Source organism: Neurospora hispaniola, assembly GCF_033458365.1.
Source record: "Neurospora hispaniola strain FGSC 10403 chromosome Unknown B0T23scaffold_5, whole genome shotgun sequence".
In the NCBI taxonomy this organism is placed as follows: domain Eukaryota; kingdom Fungi; phylum Ascomycota; class Sordariomycetes; order Sordariales; family Sordariaceae; genus Neurospora; species Neurospora hispaniola.
Genome location: NW_026944410.1, coordinates 3,101,434 through 3,114,638, shown reverse-complemented (window position 1 = coordinate 3,114,638; position 13,205 = coordinate 3,101,434). Strand labels below are relative to the sequence as shown.

The 13,205-nt window shown below is 51.0% G+C and overlaps 3 protein-coding genes across 3 annotated transcripts; all 3 read right to left on the bottom strand.

Moving 5' to 3' along the window:
- Positions 1–1,659: 1,659 nt before the first annotated feature.
- On the bottom strand, positions 1,660–2,750 carry B0T23DRAFT_319406 (glyceraldehyde 3-phosphate dehydrogenase; the record flags this gene model as incomplete). The annotated part of the gene is made up of 2 exons (XM_062835121.1): positions 1,660–2,550; positions 2,625–2,750. The coding sequence occupies 2 exons, from the start codon at positions 2,748–2,750 to the stop codon at positions 1,660–1,662; spliced, it is 1,017 nt and encodes a 338-aa protein (XP_062692133.1).
- A 3,954-nt stretch (positions 2,751–6,704) lies between these two features.
- On the bottom strand, positions 6,705–7,527 carry B0T23DRAFT_444102 (uncharacterized protein; the record flags this gene model as incomplete). The annotated part of the gene is made up of 1 exon (XM_062840885.1): positions 6,705–7,527. The coding sequence occupies one exon, from the start codon at positions 7,525–7,527 to the stop codon at positions 6,847–6,849; it is 681 nt and encodes a 226-aa protein (XP_062692132.1). The 3' UTR covers positions 6,705–6,846.
- A 1,767-nt stretch (positions 7,528–9,294) lies between these two features.
- Positions 9,295–12,366, bottom strand: B0T23DRAFT_319101 (uncharacterized protein; the record flags this gene model as incomplete). Its single annotated transcript, XM_062835104.1, has 3 exons — positions 9,295–10,506; positions 10,561–11,943; positions 12,064–12,366. The coding sequence occupies 3 exons, from the start codon at positions 12,364–12,366 to the stop codon at positions 9,295–9,297; spliced, it is 2,898 nt and encodes a 965-aa protein (XP_062692131.1).
- Between the last annotated feature and the right edge of the window lie 839 nt (positions 12,367–13,205).

Genomic DNA, 13,205 nt, shown 5'->3' with positions numbered 1-13,205 from the left:
TTGTTGTCTCCTCACAACGTCCAGTTGAATTTACAGAGTATCATACAAACAAGATTGACTGTCATCTACACTTGTAACCAACAAACGACATAGAGAATTAACGCGATGTGCACTTTTTCATCCTTCCTCCTGCTGTCGTTGTCATTCATACATGCAACTTATCCATCGTATTGTTAGAGTATACTAAGTGAACGGCAAGAAAAGTTACGGTCGTCGATCATAATGGTGACGGTGGCGGTGATGATGATGGTAGTAACGGTGGTGGTGGTCTTTTATCATGTTCACACAAATACCTTCAATCCAGTTCGTTGCCAGCTGAGTTACCTACCTCCAGCTTATTGCGTGACACTCTCCTACTTTCTTCATGAGCTCTCCCATCTCGCCTTTTCTTTTCTTTTTTTTTTTTTTTTTTCCTTTCCTTTCTTCACATATATACATATATATACCTATATTTTCGCTTTCTTCGCTTTTCTCCTTCCATTTCTAGACCAATGTAACTTACTTCTCGCCCTTTCGCTGCTTCGCGAAAATCCAATACTAACCTGACCTTAGACATTAACCGGTACTTCCTCGGCCATCAAGGTGGTCCAAGGTGGTTCAAGGTGAACAACGTCATCATCAGCAGTGTTTTCCACTTTGTTACTCTGGAAGTAACGCCGTCAAAAGGGGCCAGAGCCAGGGCCATCAAGGTCCCCAGCCATAGAATGGAGTCTGCTTGCTTCATGCCTCATGCTATTCCCCATTTGATCCAGTCCAGTCCTGTCTCTCCTGTTTCCTACATGAACAACTCCCCCTCCCAGTTCCTGATTGAGATACGTGGCGGACAATCAGATCAGAGATTACCTTGATTACCTTGACGGTCTATGTAGGTACATGTAATCCTGACAGGTATAGACTGACGACTGATGAAAGACCCTTGACAGCTTGACGTTCTCTCAGTCCACTCACCCACCCATGTAACAGTAGCGGACGGCAGCGGGCGGCAGACGGATAGACCGTTCGTTGATCGGATAGCCCGACAAGGCGTTGTCAGACCACACTCACAGTCGATACGACAGTAACGGTAACAGTGAATACTACCTACCCTTCAACTTCGCCTCATGTTGTCATCGTCATACCACTGATGGAGATTGCCAATCATCGGTTGTTCAGGAACACCGTGCTCTCAGGCCACTGGAAATTACGGTCTAGCTAGAGTTTGGTCAATCAATTGAAGGTGTAGTAGGTCACGTCAAGAGAGACATCTGGTTAGCAGGGTATTGATCTACTTTTCATCGTACGCTGCTGATACTTACCCTCACCGAAGGAAAGCTTTTGTTTCAATGTTTCGAGCACTTCACTGCTGGTAAACCGTCGCAGGAGGCCCGAGGCACTCAGCTGCGACCTGTAGCACCATGTCATCGCAGTCAACTGGAATGATCTCAGCCATCTATACACAGCACTTCTGAGATAGAAAACAACTCGTATCACAATGCGCAATTAGGAACAGAACTGGAAGTGAACTTGGTATCTATTTGAGTTCGGATATTATTTTACTTTAAGCAGGACTGCCCGAGATCCAACATGCTCGAGTTCAATCCCATGGAATCATTGCCTTTTTTTTTTCTTCATATCTAGGAAAAGACCATTACTTCATAACCGTGCGGATACGCAACCGATTTAGGCCTTCTTGGCATCGACCTTGGAGATGTAGGAGATGAGGTCAAGGACACGGCGAGAGTAGCCCCACTCGTTGTCGTACCAAGAGACAAGCTTGACGAAGTTCTTGTTGAGGGAGATACCGGCCTTGGCATCGAAGATGGAGGAGGCGGGGTTGCCGTTCATGTCGGAAGAGACAACCTCATCCTCAGTGTAGGCAAGGATGCCAGCGAGGGGACCCTCAGAGGCCTTCTTGACGACCTCCTTGATCTCATCGTAGGTAGCACCCTTCTCGATGCGGGCGGTAAGATCGACAACGGAGACGTTGGCGGTGGGGACACGCATGGCCATACCAGTGAGCTTGCCGTTGAGGTCGGGGATGACCTTGCCGACGGCCTTGGCGGCACCAGTGCTGCTGGGAATGATGTTCTGAGCAGCAGTGCGGCCACCGCGCCAGTCCTTGGAGGAAGGACCATCGACGGTCTTCTGGGTGGCGGTGTAGGAGTGGACGGTGGTCATGAGACCCTCGACGATGGTGAAGTTGTCGTGGATGACCTTGGCGAGGGGAGCCAAGCAGTTGGTGGTGCAAGAGGCGTTGGAGATGACGTTGGCGGAGCCGTCGTAGGTCTCGTTGTTGACACCCATAACGTACATGGGGGCATCAGCAGAGGGGGCAGAGATGATGACCTTCTTGGCACCACCCTTCAAGTGGGCGGAGGCCTTCTCGGTGGTGGTGAAGACACCAGTGGACTCGACAATGTAGTCGGCACCGGTCTCGGACCAGGGAATGGCAGCGGGGTCGCGCTCAGTGTAGAACTTGACCTTCTTGCCGTTGACGACGAGGTCAGCACCGTCAACCTCGATGGTGCCCTTGAAGTTGCCGTGGGTGGTGTCGTAGCGGAGCATGTAAGCCTGTAAGAGGGATGATGGTCAGAGTCTGAGTTGTCATATGAGACAAGGGATGTATGTGAGCGAGGCCAACTTACAGCGTACTTGGGCTCAATGAAGGGGTCGTTGACAGCGACGATGTGGATGTCATCGTGCTCAATGGCATTGCGGAAGACAATGCGACCGATACGGCCGAAACCGTTGATGCCGACCTTGACGACCATGTTGACTGTTGGAGTGAAGACGAGTAAGTATCAAGGCCTTGTGAAGCAAGTTGTTGAAGGTTGTATGATGATGGGTGGTAGGATGAAGGAAAGTCTGGGTTTTAAAGCCGGACTCGTCTGCCTGCCCTCCTTATCCTTTTCGGTCTCGTCCGTTCACATGTTTGCGTGGCAGAACAACTGGACACGAGGAGCGTCCAAAAACACGGAAGGACCGACTGCAGGCAGGATCGGGGAGGAGCGATTCCGAGGAACCCTTCTGATGCCACCTCTACCACCAGCATCCATGACAGTCCGATCTGAGTCTCGTCCACTTCCTCTTGGGGGGGAACAGACGCAGACACAGATGCTGTACACAGCTTGGCAGCGAAGCGGGAGGAATTGACTGAGGATGAGATGGGACGGGGTCAGGAAGGTGCGGGGTAGCTGCTGCTTCTGCTTCTGCTTCTGCTGCTGCTGCTGCTGCTGCCGCCGCCGCCGCCGCCGCCGACAAGGGAAGTGACGATGATTGGAAGTGTTGAGGAAGGAAGCTCAGTTTCTGGAGATGCGGGGGCAGTCACAACATACCTGATGTGGTTTGGAAGAAGAGTTTTGGTTAGAAAGATGAAGGTATCGCGAGGATGATGATGATGAAGCAAGAGAAGGAAAGAAAGAAAAAAGTTGGGAGGCAGGAGGAGATTCTTGTACTATCTATTATCTAGTTTCCCAGCCGACTCCAGCTGCCCTGCTTGCGTCCAGTCTGGTTATCAGCCTGTAATCCCCAGTCGGCAAGGAGGGGCAAAAGAGGAGGGGAGCTCCTCATTACCCCTGCTACCTAACGCTCTCAATGCCTGCCAAATGTCACCGTGGTGGCATGAGCGACATAAATTTGGCTTGAGGGTGGGGTGGTCAATGGGTGGGTGGTTTCTGCTCGTTCCTTCCATCCCACCAGCTGCCTCCCATCGTGGTTGCATCATACGCTTTGCTCCATGGTGGGCTGTGGTGGTGGGACATGGTGGGATGAGGTGGGGCCACTCTCCAATGGCTTGGCGTGTAATGTTAGCGCAGTACTCGGCGCCGCGCCCTTGGCATGAAGAGATTCCCATCCTTTTTTGCTTTGAGAGCCGCCGACAAGAGGCAACAATGAAGCAAGCTCCTTGCCGGAGAATCCGTGATTTACGGTCACGCTATGTGCTTCACGGGTTCAGTCTTTGTAATACCAATTGAAATGAGTCAACTTGAACATGTCGATGCTGACATTGCTGACTGCTACAATTGCGAGCCTCGGCAATTCCCCAACAAGCAGCCATAGCACTCCGTCACCGGGGCCGCGACGCCAGTCTCGTACCAGGCTAACGGGCCAGGCGCCGAAATACCCAGAGGATCACTTTTCTCATCGGGCCTTTGTTTGCTGGGAGAGAAAATCAGCAACGGGGATCAGGCTGGTTCTTTCCGTCTGGACTGTTTTTCAGGCTATCGATAGTCTTGACAGCTCGAAATCGCTCATGCATCGCGTTACATGCCGTCCTCCGTCGGCGACTGATTATAACACCATCATCACCTGTATCAACATCAAAGAACAGCAATGGCAACAACGTGTGTATTTTACTAACAAGGACCTGCTCAGCTGACACGGAGTATCCGGTACGGTACGGAGCGGAAAATGGAAACCAAGACAGTCGGTAAGGAAGAAGACGGGATCCAACATGGTCATTATGGTGTGGGCTACGGGAATGCTTGGAGGCATTTGTCTCAAGACCGCCGACGACGGCGACAGTCTTCCCATTTTCGTCGTTTCCCCATCCGCCCCCCTCTCGCCGAGACCCTCAGTTCAAGCGGAGCTGCAGTCTGCACCGTCTCTTTTGACTGTCCACGCTGTCAGTTTCAAGACATCTGTTGGCCGCCTTTTGTCCTCTCACGAATTTGTTGATTCATTCGCTTTGTTTCTTGTGTCCTCTTGGACCAACAAAGTCTCCTATCGAAGCTCTCTTGATGACTGGATAGTAATTCGTCATGATCTTGCTCCCAAGTGGATTGCATGGCCATAGCTCCCGTTCGGCAGCTCATCTGCTCCACTCCAATATATTTTGCTTGTTGGGCTTTGAGAGAAGGCTTGAAACGATGCCTTCGTTCCCTGTTGTTACTGCGCCACAAGCGAAGCCACAGCTAGAGAAAAAAAAAACCAATATCAACCAAGTGAACAGCAGCCACACATCGTACCCAATCCTTAGTTCATCCTGGTGTACCGACCGACTCATGCCAAGCCCGAGTGTCGGCTGGTTGGCTGGTTGGCTACGATATCCAACATCAACAAAAACCGACACTTTCTCATTTTCCCAGCTTGTGCCCTGCTAGACAACACCCTCGATGGAACGCGAACCACAGTGGATCTGGGGAAAAGGCAAAAGGAACCACAACCGTCATCGCCCGGGCTTTACCGCAACTTTAACTTTGATATTGTGGACAAGGCGGGATCGTCTTCACATCGGTTCGCGGGGTAGATGAGGAGCTATCCTTGACAGTTCGTGGGAACGGCGATTCATGCCCCTGGCTAAAACTGACCCAAAGCCGCCCAAAATGCACCTATAACCCTGGCGAAACCCTGGCCCTTCGGCAACACCATTATCGTCGGGCCCCATTCACCGGAACGGTCCGGAGGAATGCTGCCAGCTTGGCTCGGTTCCCGACTCATGTTGGCGGTCCCTTTCCCCGGAATAGCCACATGCCCGGTAACGATCGATAGGCAAAGCCGCCTGCTCGCGGCATTGGCATTCATGCTCCCCAGATTTGGAGCTGTCAAGTAGCTGCAGCTGTCCAAAAGAAGGGTCCTCCTGGTCACCGTCCAGACCCTCACTTGACGTCACACAACATTGGCTGTTAGGATGCGGCTACGAGACTACTGATACCCTATCACTTACACGTTCATGACAGTCGGCTAATGATATCGGATATGATGAGCAGATATAGATATACAATCACTTGAGTCCTGGACAGTTCCCGACAATACGATCCGGACAACAGAAATTGATGATCATCGTTACAACAAGAGACGGATTCAAGAACAGCCTGGTTCAGCAAGGTCAACCGTTGGTCTTGTCGGGATTCTATTGCGGTATACCCGCGGATGCAATCGGGTCGCCGGATGTGCTCGGCCCATCCGCTTCCTTCATCTGGACAACCACACGATCACAAGACCAACATCGAACCGACGACAAGCGTTCGGAGCATCCGCCCTATCAGCTACAATGGATCTAGAACGCGTTGATGCACCTTGATGGCTCTCGGCAGGTAGTCCAGTGGAGATCAGCAAGATCTTCAGGTGTTCGGCCAAGAAAAGCAAGACAACCCCTGACTGAAGTAAACAAAGCGTTGTCGGACCAGGCTGGAACATGACACTTCTCAATTCCAACAAAACAGCATGACCAAAGTCTTCCTTCGGCCACTTACGAAATACTTGACCATCTGGTCACACTGCCGACACGATTTATCTTGAATGATCCATGGTGGTGGTTTCATGCTTTTGGCCAAAACTATACCAGCTGAGCGTGCCCACTGGAAGAAGTTCTTACACCCATGCGGCATCATGGGCCGACTACGGATCGCACTCGGGTACCTTTCCGAAACTGTGCATTGCATGGCGATTACATACCGCGGCCGGGCTGCATTACCTTTAGCTACAAGGACAATATTGATGGAGTCATATGTTACTCTAACAAGCGTCGTTACACTTTCCGATTCGACGCGGCTCCCATAGTGCGATGGCCTTGGAAGACCTCTGAAGTCTCTAAAGGATCCCTATACCGTTGGCGCTTATTCTTTGGTGCATTTGGCACATAAAGTCGACATTTGGCTGTCCATCTTATAGGGTGATTAGGCAAAAAATTACGAGTGTCCTGTCCGCAAGACTGTCTGGCCGGGTCTGGCTGGAGCCAGACTGGATATCTGCGCCCACGAAGGATAATCAACTGTACATGTTCGCTGCATCGAACCGGTAACAGACGGCCGTCTTCATGTTGGCTTACAGGTACAGTTCTCAGTTTTATGTTTCCTTGTTCCCCCGTGGGTCCAGACACTTGCCCCACACCAGTTCCCCCACGAACACTCTATATGCTTGCAGAGTTTACAAGTCGGGATCACTGTCTGTGTCAGTGTTACTGACTCTGGCGTTCCGCTTCTCCCTCCCCTGGTTTTTTTTCTGTGTACCGCTCCCGTTCCCATCCGTGTTCTCCTCCCCGTCTCCATGCCCATTCTCGTTCTCGTCCCCGTGCCTATTCTCGATATCAACCCCATCCCCACCCGCCTTCCCATAATCACCATCCTCCAAGCCCACATCCGTCCCCCTATCCGCTATCTTCGTCCCCATCTCCCTAAATTGCTCCGCAATCATCGCTATGAGCTGCCCTTCGGTCGCCATGTCGAGCGCTTTCCTCGTGAAGATTTCCACATTGTCGCCTTCGTCCAGGGCGGCTACCGTGTCTTCCAGCGCAATAAGTCGCTGGCAGAGGTCGCCTGTGATGATCTTGAGGTCATCGATGCAGTCCCAGATGTATTGGTAGAGGGAGGCGATTTCGGAGTAAGTTGGCTTGGGCTTGCTGGTGGTGGTAATGGCTGACTTTGCCGTATTTGACGGTAGAACTGGAGGGAGGGATTTGCTTCTGGTGATTCGTGGCGGGAGAGGGCTTGGTGGCTTGGGTTGGGAAGTGAAGAGGGGGGCTGGCGATGAAGGGGGTGGAGACAGTGAGGATGATGTAGCTGGATGGAGTCTCTCACCTTGAGAGTCGTTAAGACCTGGGCTAGTCATCTGCGAGGAGAGGGGAATGGGAAAAAAAGAAAAACTGTTGGGGCGCGGCGAGAGTTTGGGCGTTGCGATTGGGTGTTGGCACTATTGGAGAAATACCTCAGTGTAAGTTCCATTGGTGTGCGTGATACTAACTATCTGCATGTTTTTTATGTTGAAAATCAAATCGCACATTCATCTCAAGAACGTACTAGAATATACTCGTTTTCTCAAGACAAGTCAGTTGCATCTGCAATCGTCGACCTCATTCTGCTGCCTCAATTTGATGCAATCATAAGATTTCAAACGGCCCCCTACAAGCGTGATCCGTGGCCGCCATGTACAAACTACCTAGCAAAGCATTATTGTCACGGAGTAGCATGGACAATCACATTCATTCAGGTATATCTCTTTTCATTTGATCTTGAATGATGTCTTGCCTGTCTCATTTTCACTTTCCATTGAAAGCTTGAACATACAGGAATCGATGAGGTGGACTCTTACTTTCTATGTTTTAATTAGTGGCCCAATTCTCTCATCAACTTTGCTCCTCTTCTCGGGCGGCTACCGCAGCAACCGCGAACGCGCGACCCAATATTCAAATGTCATCAACACCCTCAAACAATGGCGGCAACGACAACGATAGCCATAACAGCACCAGCATCAGAATAGAATGGACAAAGGAAGCGTGAATGTCAAGGATGTTGTTAAGGCTATGGGAAGATATGCGAGATAGGAATTAGCATGGTGATCAAGACACCAAGAGTAGGTATTGAGGACGGAACCATACCTAACAGAAGCATTGGGAAGAGGAGGAAGAGAAAGATACCTATAGTCATCAATACCTCTATGTTGATCCATTTGTTCTCAAATGGCTACAGCTGGAGCAAGTCTCGCTGGACACTCAAACATGAACAACTCAAGCACACACATGTCATGTCACGAAGCTGGAGCAAATGTGAATTGCAATGATTTTGCACAACTAAATAGCTAGCTTCCGAACCATATCACTTCTCTCTCGCCAATCCGCTGAGGGTTTCTTTTCTACCCTACCCTCTCCCGCATCCATAAACCACTCCAATCTGATAGAGTTGATGCTTGAGAGAGCACCTAGCGAATTTCCAAGAGACATTGCCTCCCACGTAAGGTGAAGCATCAATTATGTATCATGTCTTGGTTTGCTCGTGAGCTGCTCATATGATCATAACCTCGTAGCCTCGTAATGTCATAACCGTCGTTTCTGTTTATCCATGAATCCCTTGTCGACGAAAAAAAAAAAAAAAAAAAGGAAAAAGGGCTTGAAAATGCATGATGGGTATCTCGGGGTATCTGGGTATCATCTTCCCTCCTTCCAAGTGCCAAGTGCCAAGTGCCAAATTAGAAATATGTAAACCCTATCCGAAACCAAAGTGACTGTTGGTTGCCATGAAACTGTACTTGGTGCTGTTGTTGTACTAAACAGCACTGCCAATCATGAAATGAGATAAAGGAAATCGTATCCGTTTGTCGATCCATTTGCCGACGTTTTTTTGTTTGTTGATTTGTTGTCAACTGACAGTATCTGCCGATACTTTGTGTGGTCGGTACATTAGACCAAACCACTTGTTTGTTGTTGTTACTTTTTGGCTGTTGCTGGCTCTTGAAATCATCCAATCGCCAATTTCTCTGGCGCTTGACTAGGAGACAATGTTCTTGCTTTTGTCAAAGGAGACAGCTGCTCTTCCACACTCCTTCCTTCTCCATCGCAGAACAGAAATCGTTTCACCCCTCAAGTTCAAGCTCCAAAATCATCTACTCGTCCTCCTCCATCTCGGCCAACTGAACCGGGTTCTCACCCTTCTTCCACTGCTCGAACCAAGCCTTGGTGGTGAGAGTCCCAAAGAACGGACGCAGCGCGAGCAGATTCTCCTCAGCTGTCTTCCAACTCTCCCAACGAAAACCGCCAGGGATCTCGTCGTGATGACCGCAGGCGAACAGGCCGCTGCTATGGACCAGGTTGATAAAGTACTCCAGATGGCTCACGTCGCGCTCGGTGCCGCTGCCTGTCGGTGACAGATTGAATCTGGCGATGATCTCACGATTGTCAGGAATGAAACGAGGGCTGGATTCGGGGATGGGATTGATGACAATGTCGCTGCTGGCACTGAGGATGGCGTAACTGCTGGTGTTGCCGGTATTGGTGCCATTGCTGTTGCCGGCCGCAGGCGATGAGGTTGACGAGGGAGCTAGAGCAGGGGCAGGGGACGAGAAGGCCTGCGGTGGGTTTTGGACAGGCAATGGGTTGTGAGAGGACGATGGGCTGCGCTCGGTCGGAAGACTAGTGAAGCCAAAGGCGATGGCGGCTTCACTGAGCGGAACAGGGCGGCGGGGAGCCGGGGCATAAGGGTCATCCTCATCGTTGTTTTGCTCGTTGACTTCGTCGTCATCAAGCAGGGTGAGGAGTCGTCCCTCGATGTCATAGGCAGGCTCAAACTCCTCTTGGGTGGGAGCCGGCTGCTCAATGGCGGCCTGCTGTTGGAAGAGATCTTGTTGCTGAACAGGGGCAGGCTGCTGTTGATCAAAAGGCTGCTGCTGCGAGAACTCTTGTTGCTCTACGGCAGGCTGCTGCTGAACAGGAGCAGGTTGCTGCTGAGCAAAGTTCTGTTGCTGAGCGAGAGGCTGTTGTTGCGCAGTGGGAAACTGCTGCTGAACCGGAATCTCCCTGGGCGTCGAGACAAACTCGAGGAAAGCAGGCATGATATTGGCGGGAATTAAGTAGAAGGCGCGGTCTTCAAAGACGTACATGGTGCGAGGGGAGTTGAGACCGGTACCCGCACCTTTTCCGAGACCGAACTTGGCCGAGGAGGCCGACTTGGACAATCTGCCCTTAACCTTGGCCTTCTTCGACACTTTCCTCTTCTTGGCTGGGGTGTCGCTGACATTTGGCGTGCGAGTCGAGTTGCCGCGCTTACGCTTTTTGGGAGGGCTGCTGGGCTCAGGGGTTGTCACGTTGTTCAGTTGGGCCTGCTGTTTTGTGTCAGTCAACCTATCGAAAATATTGGGAATTGCAATGCTTACCTGGTTGGCTTGCTTCATGGCGTTGAGTTTAGCATTTTCCTGGTTGAGGAAAACGACAAGAGGGTCGTTCTCGATGCCGTTGCTGGGAGGGGCAGGCGTAATAAAAGGGTCATTGTCGAAAAGACTGTTGTGGGCAGGAGGAGGCGCACTTCCTTCTACGGGAATATCCTGCAAGATCGCATTGCTGGCAAGAGTAGGGTCAAAGAGAGGGTCGTTTTCAGTGACATTGCTGGCAGGAGCAGGCGCATTTTCGCTCGCGGGAACACGCTGGGGGATCGAATCGCTGAAGTTGCGAAGGGGGGCATCGAGGTCATACTCATAGTCCTGGGGGAGGAGCTCAGCTCCCCAGAGATACTCGCTGATGGCAGCTTCGTTTTGGTAACCGTTGTCGATAGCCTCAGAATCGGCAATCTGCTCGTCGTTGGTGGGAGTCTTAGTTTTCCTGGCTTTCTTCGTAGGACGTTTTGCGGCAGGTTTCTTTGGCAAAGGGGCCCGTTTCTTAGCCGAATTCTTGGGCGGGGAAGGTTGAGGTTGCTGAGCGGGAAATGGTGTTGTGGGAATATGAGGAGAGCCTTGAGACTGGGCATGCCCTGGGTTTGGGAAAGGTTGATGTTCGTGAACATTATGCAGGTTCTCTGGTGCGACGCTGAGAACCTGCTGCTGGGAATTCTCAAGCGGTGAGGCAAATGATGCGAAGGGATCGATCTGGCCATAGGTGGCACCTTGCGATACTTGACCAAAGGCAACGTTGTGTCCCGTGAAATCAACGTTCTCGCCCGTCAGATCAACGAAGTTCTGATGATTCTCGCTCGCAGAAGAGAAAGATGCCGACAAATCACCAAAGTTGTTGTTTTCGACTCCCCAGCCAGCTGATAAGTCTTGGACAGGAGAGGTGTTGAAAAAGCTCGGTGAATCACCAGCGTTGCCAGCGGGAGAGGTGTTGAAATTGTTGAGCGAGTCCGCGACGGGAGTGGTGTTGGAAGATTTGTTTGAAATCTGGCCAGGAGAGTTGTTGAAAGAGTTCTGCGGAGTCGCAGCGGGAGTGATGGTGAAAGAGTTGTGCGAGTTCTGGACAGGAGTGTTGTTGTTGAAGAGATCATACGAGTTGTCGGCACGCGGAGTCATCAAAGACACTGAGGAATTGGCGCGGCTCTGATGGGCAACTTGCGACGTCTGATCATGGAAGAGGTTCTCGGATGGCCAGTTGACGGCATTCTGAGAAATGACGTTCTGCTGCTGCTGCTGCTGCTGCTGAACCTGGAGATCGCCAAAGTCGTCGAAGTTGAAATCGTCATTGACAGACATCATCAAAGCCTGATCAAGGTCAAAGTCCTCAAGGTTCAGATCGCCCAGCGGGCTGTTTGAGGTTTCCATGGCATTCTCCTAGATACTATGGGGACCCAATTGCTGCTGGGCATTGAACTCAAAAGAGTTGTTGGTGATGTCAGGGTGAGTGGCTCCCTGCTGCCAGTTCATCTGCGCCTGTTGGGGATGATACACAACCTTCTGGGGTTGTTGCAAGTTGTGGCCATGCTGCTGGGGGTGCTGAAAGACTTGGGCATGCTGTTGAGGAGACTGTGACGGTTCAAAGTACTGCTGAGGGAGATCGCTCTCCTGAAAGGTTTGCGCAAAGACCCGACGCTGTCCGCGATGCGGGGCCTGCTGGACTGGTGAAGGCATCTGCATCTGGTATTTGCCAGGCTGCATGAATAGATTCTGAGGTTGAGGTCCTCCAAATTGCTGCTGAGGCAATTGACCTTGCTGGCGCAATTGGCCGTGCTGAAGTTGCTGCGGATGCTGCTGCATTGCGAGAATGTTGTACGATGTCGCAAAAGGTAGCGAGTTGAAGCAGAAAATGCGACGAGAAATTGGAGAGGAGAATGGAGAGACAGTTACTGTAGAAAGGCAGTGAAGAGACGGAGTTGATGGAATCAATTGGGATTCGAGATGGTGATTGAATGGGTGGAAAAAGTTGAGATGGTTGGTGGTGGTCGAGTTTGGGTCCAAGTGGTTGGTGATGGATGAAGCGAGGAAGAAGTTTGGGAGAAGAGAGGAGGGGTCGGGGCCGGGTTGAAATAGTAAAAAAAATTCTGTGTGACCTGTGCAGAAATTTTGCGTGGAGCCTGCGGCCAAGTCGGTGTTGGAAATGGTGTTGAGGCCAAAGTGAGTTGAAGGTGAGGTGGTGGTGAGAAGTGATGGGTTGGTGATGTTGAAGCCGACGGCTGACCCGAAGAGTGTCGTGATATCAAACTCGCACACATTGGCGGCACAGCTAGAATAGAAGGCAGTGGCTCCACATGCTTTGACTTGAGCTAATCATCATCCAATGTTTAGGGATAGACTCTTCACTCTGTAAGACGAAGAAGAATATGTTCTTGCAAGAGTCGCTATTTCGCTAATGGTGATATCGAACGATGAAAGAAAGTCTACTCGATCAACCATCGTTGTCCCTCAATGCCCTTTTTATGGCTTCCGACCTATCAGTAACGGGATACGATATAACCATGGCATCGTGCTTCTTCCATCCCAAATCAAAGAAGAAAAACCCACCCAGAAACCTCAAAGCTCAAATCGTTCCTCCTCCGGGAGACTACGTCGAGACGCAAGGTTGGCCGGCCGCGCCTTGGCAGTTAGAAGCATTCACT